A 19,011-nucleotide genomic window follows, 5' to 3' on the forward strand; every position below is an offset into this window, starting at 1 on the left:
GATCAGATTGGGTAAGGGTGTCAGATTTCTATCTTTAAAGGACATTAGTGAAGTAAATGGGTTTTTACAATAATCCAATAGCTTCATGTTCACCATTACTAATACTAGCTTTTTATTAAAGATTTTATCAAATTGAATTTAAATTCCCCAGCTGCCACAGTGGGATTTGAACTCATGTCTGCAGATCATTAGTCCAGGCCTCTGGATTACTAGTCCAGTAATATAATCACAAATGCTACCATACTCATTTTGAAAGTGGCAGGACAAGTAGAGAGCCTGTCTAAAAATTCATTTGGGATCCTTGGCTTTATGAGTAAAAGCATAGTGTGCAATAGCAAAGTTATACTAAACATTTATAGATCACTGGTTAGGTAGGCCCCAGATAGAGTATTGTATTCAGGTATGGGCACCACACTTTAGGAAATGTGTCAAGATCTTAGAGAGAGTACAGGAATCTTCCTATAATGGTACCGAGTTGAAAGATTTCAGTTATGTGGCGAGAGTGGAGAAGCTGGGAATGTTCTCTTTAGAGAAGGTTAAAAGCAAATTTGATAGGGGTGTTCAAAATCATGAATGGTTTTGATAGAGTAAATAAGGAGAAACTTTCTAGTGACAGAAGGGGCACATAATTAAGTTGATTGGCAAAAGAATGAGAAGTGACATGAGAAAAGAAACATTTATGCAGTGAGTTTTATATGATCTAGAATGCATGGCTTAAAAGGTTGGTGGAAGCAGTTTCAAGAAGTAATTAGATAAATACTTGGAGAAGAAAATGACAGTGTTATGGGTAAAGAGCAGGGGAGTAGGATTCATTAGATAAAGTCAGCATAGGCAAGAGATGAATGGCCTTCATCTGTGCAGTATCATGCTATGATTCTAATTAAGTTAGGAGAGGGATCTAATTGAGGTATGCGATGTACCAAATGGTGTAGCACGGTAAAGACTGAAAATTACTTCAAATTAAGTTTGGAATACAAAACCAGAAAGCAAAAATTTAATTAGTGTAAAAGTAAGTTTTAAAACCGTTATTAGGGCTTCTGATTGATTAATGCTTGGAACAATCTCCTTGGTGCGATAGTAAAGACAAAAACGTTATGGATGTTGAAAAAAGATACTAGATTCCAATGTTGGAGTATTAGAACGATGAATTTCAATGGACTGACTGGTCTTCTTGAGTCCTTGCTGTGCTTCTGATCCTGGCTGGGTGGAGGTCACTTGTAGAATTATCAGGGCCAGCTAGTTTTGAATACCTTCGCTAAGAAATTGAACTGGAACTCTGGAGATAGTTCTGTCTTTATTATTATTGCATAATTGAGGAGCAAAGGAAATTGTTAATTCATGCATTTTAGACCAGCTGTTGATTTAAAATCATGCCTTGCCTCGATGGTGCTTTTCAGTCTGTCTTCCATAAAGACAAGAGAACTTCAAATGTATACTGTCATAGTTTCTATACAGTGCAAAGGGTCCCTGTTACAATTTCAGTGTTATGCAACCATGTAATTGTTGGGCAGAAAAAAGATACACCCTCGGTTGCAGGCATGTAGGTTCTGCTTATAGGAGTGGTTGTTGATGGTCAGCTCAACCGACTGTCTGGCAAAAAAGCAAAATTGTGACAATGGCCTTCCCTCTGGAACTATATTCCAAAATGCACTTCAGCTTGAGAGCTCACCCTCTCCAAAATGTCTTCCAGAAACCCAGCTTTGGGATCTGCTGTCCACCTCAGGGCCAACCTCTCTCTTGAAAGTGATCTGAGATGTAATTTTATATAAAGCTTTATCATCAGGGTATTTAAGTGGTCATTGGATAGACATATGGATGTAAATGGAATAGTGTAGGTCAGATGATCGGCGCAACATCGAGGGCCGAAGGGCCTGTACTGCGCTGTAATATTCTAATTCTAATTCTAATTCTAATCAGGTCTCTCTCTGGCCTCTAGGTGGAGCAGTCCACCAGGAAACGCTGATTCTTTATATCAAAATGCAAACTTGGAAATCTGAAATGAAAACAGAAAATCTTGAAAATGCACAGGTTGCTGGCATTGTCATGTGTACTCCTTGCAATGCACTCCTTGCAATGTACTTGTATAAGCAATGGTTCTGTTGGTTTTAAGCTTAGGCATTTAAAAAAAAACTTTTAATCTATATCTGTGGTGGACACACCCTGCGCACGCATAAACGCCCTCACCAAAATTGCGAGTGAAGAAATGTGTGCACGTGCTGTGGACGCCATTTTGGAGCCAAAATGGCACCTGTAACGCCAAAAGAACGGGCGCTATGCATCAGAATTTTGCAGCCAATATCCTTAATGACTTTGAAATACTGGATGCCAATGCCATGTAAATGTATGCAGAACAATATGCGACAGGGATATTGACTTAATTATGATTAAGTGATACTGTAGTTTCATTTGTCAGTGTATTTTTAGGAATATTAAAAAGTGTTCTTCATCTGATGTCAACTTGAAATGAAAGCTGAGTTTGAGCTTCAAAAAGTTAATTAAGGTAAAAAAAAATTGATACATCAAAAATGCCCTGGGTTATGAGCCTGTTGTGTGAAAACAAGTAGTTACATGGGCTTTGTAATTTGAGCAGTAGCTATACACAATGAAGGGAATTTTATGCTATCCCCTATGTCGGGTTAGGAGGCAGGGAGAGCATGTAATCGGTTGGATGGTGGCGCCTCCACCCAATTAGGTCCGGGGCTGGACCCCGTTGTTAATTGAGGCCCTTAAGTGAGGAATTAATGCCCAGCAGCGGGCGGAACTGTTTGTTTTGTGCGGGAGTGGGGGTCCCTTGTCAGGCACCAAGTGCCTTTTAACAAGGGACCTGGCATCAGCAAGGGGGGGCCCACTGAGAGGCACGCTGCTGCACTTGCTGCTGAATCCCGTACACCCCTTCCCCTGCAATCCCCACCCCATGAAACCTCTCCCATCTTGACTTACCCATGGCCTAATTCCAGGGCCTTGGGTATGTGCTCTATCGGGCAGCAGCCACTGCCTCCGCGTTGGCGCTGCTCAAGAGATGCCAGCCTCTGATTGGCCAACAGCTTTGATCCTGGGGAAGGCCCCTCACTGTCCACTTAAGATCTTAATTGACACTTGATCCAGCGGGCCTTCCCCAGAGGAGGTGACATGCGGCTCTCACCGGTGCTTTTGCCGGTGATCGAGACCCCCGTCACCAAGACAAAATCTCGGACAACATTTTTTTACTTGTACTGGAACAAAACCCAAGTGTATGAAAGCCTGAGGGGGTAATTTAAATGTTGAAGGCATAAAATTGTTAGTGTATTGCAGAGGGGTCTGGGGCCATTCCTCCTGCTCAGAAAACTTTCAATTTTTTTACATTAAACTTTATACGTTCCGATTAATTTGTAACCATTTTATATTTAACAATTAGGAGATTTTTAATCTAAAAAAAGAAAAACAAAGTGGTATTTGCATTTTTAACAGATCAACAGATCATCAATTAGCCAAAAATCACACTCCCACATCTAGCCCCCTCCACACCAGTTCAGAGACACTGTACACCATCCAACTCCACATCCTTTCATATGCACATTGGCCTGGAAATTCCTGTCAATTTACACCCAAAAAATGGCATAATGTCAATTTCTAGCCCCAAAGATCATTGGAAATTTGGGCATAACTGACTTAGAACCACTCTTACACCTGAATTTCCTCAATATGGTTCTCAGAAGCCTATCCTGACGCTCCACTGCTTATTGGCATTGTCCACCCCACCCTTCATCTGAAAGAATGAAAACTCAAATTTCCTTCATTTATGTAAGTTTAGAACTGTTGTAAACTTGCCCCAAAACTTTCAGTGCACAAACCTCCTTTAGATTTATGCTCCCTTCAAAGAGATTGGCAAATGCAATGGAATTCAGAGAGTTCTTACCACAGAGGGTCAGGTTTCCTGAAAACTATGTAAAGTACATGTGTTCTGAAAATAAATTCATGGGGGTAATGTTTTAAAATTATTTATGGTGGGTAAATGCAAGTTTTCATGTCAAAGACACCAATATATGCTGATTAAGTGTGTTTGATTTGAAAGGGGTTGTTAAGCCTATAGATCACCAGAGCAGCCAGGTGTCTGCTTTTGATCATCATTGGTCACTTTGAAGCTGAGTTAAAAAATTAATCACAGTACAGAAGAGCAAGAGGACAAACTGAAAGATGATTAAAACTCTAAGATCTCAACTTTAGTAGGAATCTTAGACAACTGTAATCACTTCATATCAGACATTTCTGTATTTTTAATGAATACGTTGTTGGACATTTTAAAGTCAAGTTTGCTGAACTCCTTTTCATATATATGAGGCAAATACTTTCTTTTTTAACTGATGAACAATACAGCAGTATAAAATCAACGGTATTCAGCTGTGTGTTGTGAGAGTTAATGAAATCATTTTAGCAATGGAATGAGGCAGGAATTGTAATACTGAAAGGACAGATAGTTTTCTTTCATAGATAATGGACCATTCTATCCCCAACTCCCAACTATTGGTTTCGCAAGTAGACTTTGATTCTACCTGAATCCCACACAGAGGGTGAAAAATCTCTCAGACACTATCGGCAGGCTTTGAAAGAAGCACTCTGGGACACTAGTCATTCGTCACTAAGGTTTATTAACACATTCCCAAAATGGTTCTGCAGTCATTAGGTCGCACATCCAGTGGTAAATCTATGAAAAATTTTATTTTGTATTTATAATATATAATACATAGAAAATAGCAACTGTTGACATATTGCTGTTAAAGAGATTTGGTAAGTTGGGACAACAACACGAGCGGGCATTTCTTTGTTACATTTAAGTTACGCTGCTTTTTTACATTCGGTATAGTCTAATTAGGTCCACAGGAAATTTCAACGTTAGTTGACATCTGCAAATTCAGTATTCATCTGGGACAAACTTCCCAAATACGCCCTTACTGGAAATTCCAGGCCATTCTTGCCATTTCATACTGGCTCTGTTTCCCTTCAAAGCAACTAGGCACTCCAAGCTGCTACTGATCTTCCACCTCCTTCATCCCCATTCATTGTTTACTCCTGCCAATTTTCTCCGTTTTAGCTGATATTCTTGCCTCTCTTGGTTAATGATAACACTCTCAATCCCCATTCCCCATCACCTATTGCTGCCATCCTCCTTTCCCACCATACAATGGTGCCACTCTCAGTTTCTGCTTATTTCTCTCCTTGAGTGCCATCCATTCCCCCTTCAAAGCCATCTAGCACCTAACCCTTGGCCCCAGTGTTCTCAGAATTCACATTTAGTCTAAAAACAGGAAAGCTAGCCTGACTTCTAATTGACCTGAAGGTCTGCTTAACAACAGTTAGCCTTTAACTGACCGTGAGCGCACAGCAATTATAGTTGTTGGGCTTGAAGGGACACATTGGATCACACAGCATCTGTTCCTCAAGTGTACGCACTCATTCTGCGCCAGGTATGCATCACATACCATATTGGTTAGGGTGCCCTGTATTCACCCAGGGCTTCTGCCTAAAATTGACTTTAGGCTCATCAGGTGTGCAATACGCTAAGCGTGCTAGTTTTAGTTTCCACAGCCAAAAAGCAGCAGAACAAGCAATCTTTAAAGGGGCTGGTAGAGGCTGCCAGTGAAGTGATAAATAAAAATTTACTCTCTGAGTGCAGAGCCAGGAGGGGGCACTCATGCTACTCCCATTTCAACATTACAAATGCAGACTACTGCAGGCCACAACTCACCAATTGCCTCCTGCCCCAAATCTTCTCCTGGTACTTTAACTCCCTAGCCTCATCTAATTCTCACTTGTAGTTCCATCAAGGAAATTGGAGGGAAACAGCGGAAAATCACATGACCTGGAGATCCGCCTGCCTAGGTGTTTGAGCTCCTTCTCACCTAATGGGTGCAAAAATGGCCACTTGTTCCCCTCAAAAAATAATAAAAGATTTCTGAAATATAGAAAAAAATCATTTGACTAAAACGTAATGTAGCGAACATTATACATTAGGGAAGACACTTCCAAAGACTGTTTAAAGAGTTTCTGCACCTATGGAACTTCCCCTACGCCCATTCCAAGTGAATGCACAAAGGAAAAATAGTGAACTTGGCATAACTAACACAGGAATGTGTTTGGTGTGCTCTTAAATATGTTTGCATTCAATAAGGCTCATGCAGGAAATGTGTACAAGCACTTCAACTCAGTAATGTTAGAGGAGCAAGGAATTGCATGCCAGAAAGAAGTAGATTCAAGCCCTGCTCCTGCAATTCAGCACTCCTTGTGCACCTGGTCTCCTGACACATTCGCATGGAATCAGCTACAAAGTTTATTGTCTGTTGGAGGCATTTAACCCTTAAATTCTGCATGTACTTCTAAAAGCCACAGCCAATAATCTAGCTGTTCTACATTGCCCACTTTTTGAGTGTGCTACAATCACAGTAACAGTCGTGAATGGTGTTTAAGGGAAGCAGTACACTAAGGGGAATATAAAATCCCACCCTTCCAGCATACCTCTTTGGCTACAGTCATTTTCTCCGCATCTTGGTTATTTAACCACTTCAGTGATGAGTACAAAAGATGCAGGAGTTCTAACAAGTTGTAATGTAGAACACCCCAATACAATACTGCCGTTGACACCTGCCTCACTAGGAATGGCTTGATATATATTTTATTTAAATTACCAAAATCAGGTAGAATTGCACACAGTAATTTGATAGCCTACTCATAGAGTTATACAGCACAGAAACAGACCCTTCGGCCCATTGTGTCCTTGCCGGCCATCAAGCACCTATCTATTCTAATCCCATTTTCCAGGACTTGGCCTGTAGCCTTGTCTACTATGGCATTTCAAGTGCTCATCTAAATACTTCTTAAATGTTGTGAGGGTTCCTGCCTCTACCACCCCTTCAGGTAGTGTGTTCCAGATTCCAACCACCCTCTGGGTGAAATTTTTTTTCCTCAAATCCCCTCTAAACCTCCTGCACCTTACTTTAAATCTATGCCCCCTGGTCATTGACCCCTCCGCTCAGGGAAAAAGCTTCTTCCTATCTATCTGATCAATAATATTGCCCCTCATAATTTTGTATCTATCAATCAGGTCCCCCCTCAGCCTTCTCTGCTCTAAGGAAAATGACCCTAGCCTATCCAGTCTCTTCATAGCTGAAATGCTCCAGCCCAGGCAACACCTTGGTGGAATCTCCTCTGCACCCTCTCCAGTGCAATCACATCCTTCTGATAGTGTGGCGACCAGAACTGTACGCAGAACTCCAGCTACGGCCTAACTAGCGTTTTATACAGCTCCATCATAACCTCCCTGCTCTTATATTCTATGCCTCGGCTAACAAAGGCATGTATTCCATATGCCTTCCTAACCACCTTATCTACCTGTGCTGCTGCCTTCAGTGATCTATGGACAAGTACACCAAGGGTCCTACCATCCATTGTATATTCCCTTGCCTTGTTAGTCCTCCCAAATGCATCACCTCACACTTCTCAGGATTAAATTCCATTTGCTACTGCTCTGCCCATCTTACCAGCCCATCTATATCATCCTGTAATCTAAGGCTTTCCTCCTCACTATTTACGACACCACCAATTGTCATGAGATCTGTGAACTTACTGATCATACCTCCTATATTCATGTCTAAATTATTAATGTACACTACAAACAGCAAGGGTCCCAGCACTGATCACTGCGGTATACCACTGGTCACAGGCTTTCGCTCGCAAAAACAACACTCGACCATCACACTCTGTCTCCTGCCACTAAGCCAATTTTGGATCCAATTTGCCAAATTGTCCTGGATCCCAGGGGTTTTACCTTCTTGACCAATCTCCCATGCCTTATCAAAAGCCTTACTGAAGTCCATGTAGACTACATCACTGCTTTACCCTCATCTACACACCGAGTCACGCCTCAAAAAATTCAATCAAATTTGTTAGACATGATCTCCCCCGACAAAGCTATGCTGCCTATCTTTGATTAATCCCTGCCTCTCCACGTGGAGATTAATCCTGTCCCTAAAAATTTTTCCAATAGTTTCCCTACCACTGATGTTAGACTCACTGGCCTGAAAATACCTGCTTTATACCTTCTTGAATAATAGTACCACAGTCACTGTTCTCCAGTCCTCTAGCACCTCTCCTGTGGCCAGAGAGGATTTGAAAATTTGTGTCAGAGCCCCTGCAATCTCCTCCCTTGCCTCACATAACAACCTGGGATACATCTCATCTGTACCTGGGGATTTATCCCCTATTAAGCCTGCTAAAACCACTAATACCTTCTCTCTTTCAATGCTAATTTGTTCAAGTATATCAATCCCCCTCCCTGATCTCTACACCTACATCGTCCTTCTCCATAGTAAACACAGTTGAAACGTAATCATTTAAAACCTCACCTACGTCCTCCGGCTCCACACACAGATTTCCACTTTGGTCCTTAATGGGCCCTACTCTTTCCCTGGTTATCCTCTTGCCCTTAATATACTTATAAAATGCCTTGGGATTTTCCTTTATTTTTCCCGCCAGTGATTTTTCATGCCCTTCTTTGCTCTGCTAATTACTTTTTTAAGTACCCCCCTACACTTTCTATACTCCTCTAGGGCCTCTGCTGTTTTCAGTCCTCTGAATCTGCCATTAGCCTCCTTTTTTTCCTTATCCAATCCTCTATATCCCTTGACATCCAGGGTTCCCTGGACTTGTTGGTCCTACCCTTCACCTTTATGAGAACATGTTGGCCCTGAACTCTCTATTTCCTTTTTGAATGATTCCCACTGGTCTGATGTAGCCTTTTCTACAAGTAGCTGCTCTCAGTCCACTTTGGCCAGATCCTGTTTTATCATATTGAAATCGTCCTTCCCCCAATTCAGTACCTTTATTTCCAGTCCATCTTTGTCCTTTTCCATAACTACCTTAAATCTTACAAAGTTATGGTCACTATCCCCAAGATTCTCCCCCACTGACACTTATACTGCCCCTTCTCCTGTAGGACTTTTTACGTACTGGCTGAAAATGCCCTCCTGGATGATTTTAAGAATTCCGCCCCCTTTAAGCGTTTTTGCACTAAGACTATCCCAGTTAATATTGGGGAAGTTGAAATCCCCTACTATTATTACCCTATTATTTTTTTTACCTCTTTGAGATTTACCAACATATCTGCTCCTCTATCTCTCCCTGATTGTTTGGAGGACTGTAGTGCATTCCCAGCAAAGTGATTGCCCCCTTTTTGTTTTTATGTTCTACCCATATGGCCTCATTTGAGGAACCTTCTAAGATATTATCCCTCCTTACTGCAGTAATTGGCTCATTGATCAATAATGCAATGCCACCTCAGAAAGCCTGAGGTATGAAGTACCAAGTTCCTATGACTATGAGGGAATCTGTTACACACCAGTGCATTTTTTGAGCAAAATGCCCCTTTCTCTATGACACAAGTGCTATTCTGTACATCTTTTCTGTGTTACACATTTCAGATAACTTTCTCTTTGCTGAATTATTGTTTGTTAACGTCAACCTCAACTTTTTTAAATAGATTGCAATGAGGAACATTGATTGCTAAACTGCAGGAAACATATAACAAAATGAGTGTATAATTTCCTCAGAAACTGGCATAATTTACAGTAAAATAGTTAATCCTGATGGAATGAATATAATTAGTTGCTGAAAAAACAAGAAAAATTCAGATCAGTCTCGGAATTGCATGAGGTAATGCAGTCATGTGACAGCATTAAAACAACTCGACCTTTTGTTTTCGATGGTAAAACTCATAGCCCTATGACGGTTCCCATAGAAATCCATTTTGCGTTGCCGACCACTAACAGTGGAATTAAATGAGTAAATAGAAATTGCTGAGCTCAATAAATTAAAGATTAATTAAATATTGAATTTAATAAGTGTCTTTGGCTGAATAAATGCCTTATTGTTCTCATGTTACAGGAAAGACCATGAGTGTTATGAAAGGGTGGGGGAAGAGTTATAACAAGTGGAGTGTGTTGCAACAATCTATCAGGAAGATTGATGTTTAATAGGAAGTTACAAAAACACATTAAATTGAATGCATCTTTTCTAAGACTATAATTTGCAGGCCTTAACATTTCTGTCACACTTTCTTCCAAAGGCATTGTATCATGCTCAGGTATAGTTACACAGGGGATAATAATCTGTTAGTGTCTCACCCTTGGCGCCATTTTTAGGTGCAGATCTTCATAGTGAATGTTGTCAAGCTATTCAACTATAGAGACATCACACCAGAGGCAATTCCTGCCCTCCTCCAATGTCCTTGCATAAGCACTTTTCAGCCTGGTCCACTGAACAGCCGTCAACAACAAAAAATCTGACTCTTCCCCCACCCCCACCTGCTTCCTTATTCCAGATGCCCTGCTGCAATTTGTAAGACCCCTAATACCAGTTTAGCTATGAAGTCTTAATGTGACAATATAAATTGCTTCAGAAGTTAACTTATTACAATAACTAAACCAGAGCAGTGTGCAATGACACAATTAATGATGCAATGAGTCACATCATGGGTCACACTTGCTGCAATTTTTGGGTTACGTCGCTCAATCACGTGCTGGATTTTTATTCTATTAAAGGTGCTATATGAATAAATGCAAGCAGTCTTGCAAATGTCAGCCTGTAATATTATATCAATTACATTAGATCAGCAGCAGGATTTCTAATCTGACCACATTGTGCTAACTTTACTAATGAAATTCTGGAGGCCAGTCGTTCCAGCAATGAGCAGATCCTCAAACAGACTCTAATAAATGAGTGAGACTGAGCATGCCACCATTAGCTGTACAAGGCTTATCACATACAACACGATTTGGTGCTGTAGTGGATTTTCCCATTTATCCTCATCTTAAGTCTGTGACAATAACTATACATGGAAGCTCCTTTTTGGAGAATAGGGCATATTAACTCCAGGTTCATTGATGCAACTGTGGACAGTTACATACAATCATGTACTACTTGTTCACACATCACAAATGCATTGGTTGGAAGTTAAAGCAGCATAAAACAGTTCTGACCTCCTTCCATGGTGTGTAACAATAAATATGGTCACTGACGATAAACCATGCTGTTAATACAGTAGACATCCGTTAAAAGGCTAAAATATGACATGACCTTTGTCAATAAGAATACAAACATGAACATATATGGCACATATATTGTAGAAAACATTCCAAGCAACTTTATTGAGGGGGAAGAGGGTTGGGGGAGAAAAGATAAATAAAATAGATGAAGGAATGGATGCCAAGGCACCGATTGAGAGTTAGCTGAGTTGACTGAAAGCTGGATCAAAAGGTAAGTTTTGAGAAGATATTGAGAGGTGGTTGGGTTTGCGAAGGTGGTTCCAGAATAGGGCTGAGATGGTTGGAGGTTTTGCCACCAGTAATGAGGAGAAGGGAGAGCAGGAAGGCAGGCCAGAGTCCATGGATTAAAGGGTGCTGGAGGAGATAGCAGAGATGGGTGCAGTATTGGTGTGCCCACAAAGACATTAGAATACCAGCATGAAAATTTTAAAATCAAAGTGTCATAGTACAAGGAGCCGACTGAAGTCACTGTGGACAGGGTGATTGACGAGCAGGACTTAGTGCAGGATAGAATACAGGAGGCTGAGTTTGGAAGAAATTGGAGTTCATAAAGGATGGAAATCCAGCAAAAAGGACATGTACAGAAATAGACACAAGAAAGAACTTAGCTTTCTGTAGCACTTTATGACATCACTAGGACATCGCAATGCATTTTACAATCAGTAGTTATTGTATTTTTGTAGGCAAACCAAAAGCATGGGTAAGAGTTTTAGCAGCAGTGGGAATTTAGGTGGGGTGGAGGTAAGCATTATTTCAGAGGTGGAAGTAAATGCTCTTGGTGATAGTAAGCAATCTGGATATGAAGTTTTGCTCTGAGTCAAGCAGGATGCCGAGGTTTCACAGAGTCTGACTTCACCTGATTCAGATACTGGGACTGGAGATGGAGTCAGTGTTCAAGGGCTTTGGCCTTCACAATGTTCAGTTAGATGAAATTTTAACTCATTCTTGACTTGATGTCAGCCAGGCAATTAAACATCACTGAGGTGATTGAGTTCACTGAAATGGGTTAAAGTTAAAGCTGGGTTTCATCAGAATTTATTCCTAGACGTTTCAGTACTAAAGAGCCTAAATTAATCATCCCCTATAGTAGGTTCTCTGCAATCAATTATTTAGGGTTCAATTACCAGCAGATAAAGTAACTCCTTACCAAATGTTTTAAACTCAATTTGGTATGGCCCCAAAAGTAACATAATAAAGGGGCGCAGTACCATGGTGGTGGTCTGCCCAAGGGCAGGTCCTCTGCTCTTTTTCTCCACACAGGAGAGATGAACATCACCAGGGAAGAGGGTATATGAGGTGGTGTCCTGTTGCCTTCCTCAAACCAGAATAGGAACTGAACCTACGTTATTGACATTGTTCTGATCCATGTGCTAGCCATCTAGCCAACTGAGCTACCTGATAACGAAGGGGTATAGTGTTTCAAAATTAATTCCTGTTCAGTGAGGTGAATTTGTGTTTATAAATTTTTAGAACTCCATCAAGAACTATTTGCTAATTGTAGGGTTAGAAATTTGTACATAACCACTGGATTGCATCATCTAAAATTCTAGCAGAAGGCTAGTAAATGTTGCCACCTGGTGGCTTGGCAGAACAGTGAACGTATGGTCAACTTTCAAGAACCTCTGGGTAACTCGAGATCATAAGGTAAATACAGATGAGAGAAGCTTTGTGGCTCATCATCGCTACAAATCATGCCATCTAACTGATTTTGGATTGAATTTTAATGTAGGCAAAAAACAGACTCAAACAGATACTTGGAAAGGTTTGAGTTAATTAAATAGAGTCAGCAAGGATTTGTAAAAGGGAGATCATGCTTGACTAATTGAATTTTTTGATGAAGTAACGGGAAAGTTGACAGTAACAAGGAAGAGAATGCGGTGGATATTGTTTATATGTAATTTTAAGAAAGCATTTAATAAAGTACCACATAAAAGGCTGGTTAGCAAAATTGAGGCTCATGGAATAGGAGGGTGAGTGTTCAATTGAATTAAAAAATTGGCTTAAGGACAGAAAACAGTGAGTTGTAGTAAATGGGACATTTTCAGACTGGAGGATGGTAGACAGTGGTGTTTCCCAAGGGTCAGTGCTGGGACCTCTGCTTTTTTTGCTATATATAAATGACTTAGATCTTGGAATACAGAGTAGAATTTCAAAATTTACCGATGGCACCAAACTTGGAGATGTTGCAAACAGTGAGGCTGATATGAACCACCTGCAACAGGACATAGCAGCATGAGCAGAGAGGTGGCAGATGGAATTTAATACTGACAAGTGTGAGGTGATGCATTTTGGCAGAAGGAATAGGGAGAGGCAATATATGCTTAATGGTACAGTTCTAAAGAGTGTGCAGGAACAGAGAGACCTGGGGGTGGGGTGCATGTGCATCGAACTTTGAAGGTGGTAGGAGATATTGAGAGAGTGGTTAGCAAAACATATGGGATCTTGGGCTTCATAAATAGAGGCACTGAGTACAAAAGCAGGGAAGTTATGCTAAATCTTTATAAAGCTCAGATTGGGCCCCAACTAAAGTATTGTGTCCAGTTCTGGTCACTACACTTTAGGAAGGATATGAGGCTCATGGAGAGGTTGCAGAGAAGATTTACCAGAATGGTTCCAGGGATGGGGGATTTTAGTTACAAGGTTAGGTTGGAAAAGCTGGGTTTGTTCTCCTTAGAGCATAGGAGATTGAGGGGAGATTTAATAGAGGTGTACAGGATTATGACAGGCTTAGATAAGTTAGACAAGGGAAAAAAACATTACCTAATGGTACAAGGACAAAGTTGTTTGGAGGTTTGGGCAAGAGATGCAGGGGGAATATGAGGAAGAACTTTTTTATGCAGTAGGTGGTAATGACCTGGAACTCGCTGCCCACAAGGGTGGTGGAAGCAGAGACAATGAATGATTTCAATAGGAAATCAGATGGGCATGTGAAGAAAATAGACTTGCAGGGCTGCAAGGGAATGGGACTGACTGGATTGCTCCACGGACAGCCGACATGGACACGATGGGCCAAATGGCCTCCTTCTGTGCCGTAAATGACTATGCATTTGAAAATCAAGATGAAGGACCAAGCTCATCGTAGATTCCCCCAAATATGAATAAAGGGTAGTAGAGAAGATGAAGTTAATTGGGAAATTGTGATTCAGTGCTCTGTTTATGTTGACAAAAGCCTGCTGATTATCGAGGGAAGAGCAGAGAGGAAAGGTAGGAGTTCCACAGTTTAGAAGTGCTGGGAGAGGAAAGGTGTCTGTGAAGAGTCTTGAATTCAACACAATAATATTTAAAGTGCTTTTGAACAGATCCTGTAATTTTGATTATATTCCCAACAGATACGCAAACACTACCAAATGTATTTATTTTGTTTTTTTTTAAAAAAGCAGTACATAGAAATGTGGCAAGGCTTACCCAGTCATGCTCTGTGAGAATGGCAGAGTAGTAAAGGCTTCTGCACAGTTCTCATTACACTCAGCTACAGCAGTGCATTAGATACAGAAAGGATTCAGTGATTCATTCACCACCCTCTTCAATGGCAGCTTATGCATTTTCAAGCAACATTAGAAAAGTACCAAATATTTTCAGTGTAACTTGATCACATTTTGTTGCCAAAATGCGGAAAGAACAAAAGAGATACAATCTGAACTCTACAGCTATAGCTCGAGTAAAACTGATACTTCATCGTATTTCATATAGTTCAGGTATTTCCCATTTGATAGGATCACACACATTCTCCATAATCATACCAGCGAAAGCTATCAAATCGCAATAGACGAGAACATCAGTGTTTCCCCCCCACAACAAACAATACTCTTCTGCATATGCTCAGTTGGACCATTCATGCACCAAGTCGTAAGTCACTCTGTCATCACAATAACCTGAAACAGTCAACTCTTTACAGATATTCAGTACAATGACTTCTAAATCCAGACAATAAAATACTAATAAAAACATAGTAAATATATTTACAATATACAATCCAATCTGCAAAGATGAACATAGTTAAGTGTACTTGTTGCCGCTTCAGATTCTTCTCCAACACTATTATAATTCAGTCTTTGAATAAAGATGAATGTTTTGTGAACACGAAAAAGGTATAATCCATTTTTTTCAAAATATAAATGGGTTTTACAGAGTCCTGTGCAAGGTCCAATGGTCCTTGTGACAACAGATACAGCACGACTGCAACTAACTCTTCTTGTGAAGAAATTTCATTTTATTTCCTGCAAGAGATGATGAGTTTCATTAGTGTAGTTAATACAAAAAAAAGTAATTCCAGAAGTTCCTCAAACAAATGCCTCATTTGTGGGATCTTACTGGGATTTTAGTTTTTGTTGGAAAGGTGATAAAGGTCTTGTTCAGATTAATGTATTTTCCTTCCATCATTTACGTTATCCTATAAGATGCTTAATTCCCTGACGATAAAATAGACGGATGACCTGTTCCCAGTCATCTTCATAAATAGTTGTTGGAGTTGCATGGGATTCCCTTAGGTAGAGGTCCTTTTCTGATATCCCTTCCTGCCTGGAGGAAGTGTCTAATTTCAACTTGATGCCCACCTGCCACATCCTTCTGGATACCTGCACAGAACCATAGGATGATATAGCACAAAAGGAGGACTTTTGACCCATTATACCTGTGCTGGCTTTTTTGAAGGTGCTATTTATTTATTTATTTAGAGATACAGCACTGAAACAGGCCCTTCGGCCCACCGAGTCTGTGCCGACCAAGAACCACCTTATCTAATGTTACACACGAACATACAAATTAGGAGCAAGAGAAGGCCACTCGGCCCCTCGAGCCTGCTCCGCCATTCAATAAGTTCATGGCTGTACTGATTACTCCACGTTCCCGCCTACCCACGACAACCCTTCACCCCCTTGCTTATCAAGAATCTATCTACCTCTCCCTTAAAAATATTCAAAGACTCTGCTTCCACTGCCTTTTGAGGAAGAAAGTTCCAAAGACTCACGACACTCAGAGAAAAAAATTCTCCTCATCTCTGTCTTAAATGGGCGACCCCTTATTTTTTAAATAGTGACCCCCTAGTTACTAGATTGTTCCACAAGAGGAAACATCCTTTCCGCATCCATCCGGTCAAGACCCTCAGGATCTTATATGTTTCAATCAAATTGCCTCTTACTCTTCTAAACTCCAGTGGATACAAGCCTAGCCTGTCCAACCTTTCCTCATCAGACAACCCACCCATTCCAGGTATTAGTATAATAAACCTTCTCTGAACTGCTTCCAATGCATTTACATCCTTCCTTAAATAAGGAGACTAATACCATACACAGTACTCCAGATGTGGTCTCACCAATGCCCTGTATAACTGAAACATAACCTCCCTACTTTTGTATTCAATTCCCCTCACGATAAACGATAACATTCTATTAGCTTTCCTAATTACTTGCTGTACCTGCATACTAATCTTATGCGATTCATGTACTAGGACACCTAGATCCCTCGCCATCTCAGAGCTCTGAAATCTCTCACCATTTAGATAATATAATTTTTTATTCTTCCTGCAATCATCTAGTTCATGGTTTGTATTAATATTTTCGAGGTTATTTTTAGTTTTGGGGAAATTAAATGTTTAACTGTAAGACAATTGAAATTCTGCAATTTAAAAAGGTTGCAGGACCACCCAAGAGATTTTATTTCAAAGATCTTTCCAAGTGTATTTACAAGGACAAAGTTAGAGAGGTGAGAGCCATAAACAGCAGGTAGGTTGTTTAGTTGGGAAACTGTAGACAGAAAGTCTGGATGGAATTGTCCTGTTATTGCTCACAATATCAGTTATTCATGTGAGTATCCAAAATCAAAGAGATATTATGGAGCTGGAGGTAATTAGTTTAAATTGCTATCTGGAACAAGCCACATGTAATACATTGCTATGGAGATAGATGATGTTGTTCAGGTGTGTTGGCTCACAGAAAGACTGTTTTTTTTTGTTTGGAAAACAGTTGTCTTTGAAAGCAGCTGGACTCAGGAGCAGGAAGGCCATCAAGAACCAGGGGTGTTTCTGATTTGAGTAAGGCTCAGGCTGGGAAATCCAGATTCGTGAGGTGTTGAAAGAGGGCAGGAGGGTTGCCTAGCTGGATGCTAGTGGTAGAATTCCCAGGAGTTCTCATACCTCGGAAGATAGCTGAGAAACTAAGGAAAATCAAAGTTAATTCCTAAGAGCTGTGGTACACTTTGGAGTGGTCCCAGGAGAAGTGAACGAACTGCCAAGATCTTGTAAAGTATAAGGGAACTCTTGGGGTGTGGTTAGAAGTCAAACTGGGGTGTTCTGTTGAGATTTAGAGTTTAAAGTATATGTTCTGTTAAGATTTTAAGCCATTTCAAATTGTAGTGTTAAATTAGTAGTGTTTTGCTCTGTTTAACTATAGTACAGTAAATTATTTTTTGTTTAAAAGGCAGAATCTAGTGGTGTAATTATTTCAGTAATAATTGGGAATTTGAATTTGTTTAAAAAAATATTACTGGTCTCTAACGGATCGTAACTGTCAGAAAAATAAAAGCCCAAGAGATATGGGGGAATGTATCAAATTGGATCCAAAATTGGCACAGTGACAGGAAACAAAGGGTAATGGTCGATGGGTGTTTTTGCGAATGGAAAGCAGTTTCCAGTGGTGTTCCACAGAGCTCAGCATTGGGTCCCTTGCTGTTTCTGGTATATATTAATGATTTGGACTTAAATGTGGGAGGCATGATTGGGAAATTTCAGATGACACAAAAATTGGCCATGTAGTTGATAGTGAAGAGCATAGCCGTAGACTTCAAAATGATATCAATAGTTTGTTTGAGTGGGCAGAAAAGTGGCAAATGGAATTTAATCCAGAAAAGTGTGAGGTAATGCATTTGGGGAGGGCAAACAAAGCAAGGGAATACACAATAAACGGGAGGATACTGAGAGAGGTAGAAGAAGTGAGAGATCTTGGAGTGCATGTCCACAAGTTCCTGAAGGTGGCAGGACAGGTAGATAAAGTGGTGAAGAAGGCACATGGAATGCTTTCTTTTATTGGCTGAGGTATAGAATGCAAAAGCAAGGATGTAATGCTGGAATAGTATAAAATGCTGGTTAGGCCACAGCTGGAGTATTGTGTACAATTCTGATCTCCACATTACAGGAAGGACATAATTGCTCTGGAAACAGTACAGAGGAGATTTACAAGAATGTTGCCAGGGCTTGAAAGTTGCAGTTATGAGGAAAGATTGGATCGGTTAGGGTTGTTTTCCTTAGAACAGAGGAGGCTGAGGGGTGTCTTAATTGAGGTGTACAAAATTATGAGGGGATGAGACAGGGTAGACAGGAAGGACCTGTTTCCCCTAGTGGAGAGGTCAATTACCAGGGGGCACAGATTTAAGGTGATTGGTAGAAGGATTAGAGGGGACATGAGGAAAAACCTTTTCACCCAGAGGGTGCTGGGTGTCTGGAATTCACTGCCCAGATCAGTGGTGGAGGTAGAAACCCTCAATTCATTTAAAAGTACCTGGATATGTACCTGAAGTGCTGTAACCTGCAAGGCTATGAACCAGATACTGGAAGGTGGGATTAGATTGGGCAGCGAGTTTTTTCATCCGGGGCAGACATGATGGGCTGAATGGCCTCATTCTGTACCGTAACTTTTCTATGTTTCTATGGTAGCACTAATTAGCCTCATTCCCCAGCCCTTCCACCACTGTCCTATAAATTTTCCCCTTCCCCGGTAAATTTCCCCCCTTCAAGTATTTATCCAACACCCTTCTGAAAGTTATTATTGAATCTGCTTCCACCACCCTTTCAGGAGGTGCATTCCAGATCATAATAACCCACTGCTTGAAAAAAAATTCTCCTCATTTTGCCTTTGACCATTTAGTCAATTATCTTAAATCTGTGTCCGATGGTTACCAATCCTTCTGCCACTGGAAACAGTTTTTCCTTATTTACTCGGTATCAAAA

At 40.6% G+C, this 19,011-nt stretch overlaps 1 protein-coding gene across 5 annotated transcripts in view; it reads right to left on the reverse strand.

Moving 5' to 3' along the window:
- Positions 1-4,629: 4,629 nt before the first annotated feature.
- LOC137377078 (DENN domain-containing protein 2B-like) overlaps positions 4,630-19,011 on the reverse strand; it is a 565,382-nt gene continuing 551,000 nt past the window's right edge. For all 5 annotated transcript variants that reach the window (XM_068046345.1, XM_068046347.1, XM_068046343.1 and 2 more), the window contains one exon: positions 4,630-15,289. In XM_068046345.1, the coding sequence (XP_067902446.1) occupies positions 15,255-15,289 (35 nt within the window). In that variant the 3' untranslated portion in view covers positions 4,630-15,254. The remainder of the gene's footprint in view (positions 15,290-19,011) is intronic.

Source organism: Heterodontus francisci, chromosome 14, assembly GCF_036365525.1.
Source record: "Heterodontus francisci isolate sHetFra1 chromosome 14, sHetFra1.hap1, whole genome shotgun sequence".
NCBI lineage: Eukaryota > Metazoa > Chordata > Chondrichthyes > Heterodontiformes > Heterodontidae > Heterodontus > Heterodontus francisci.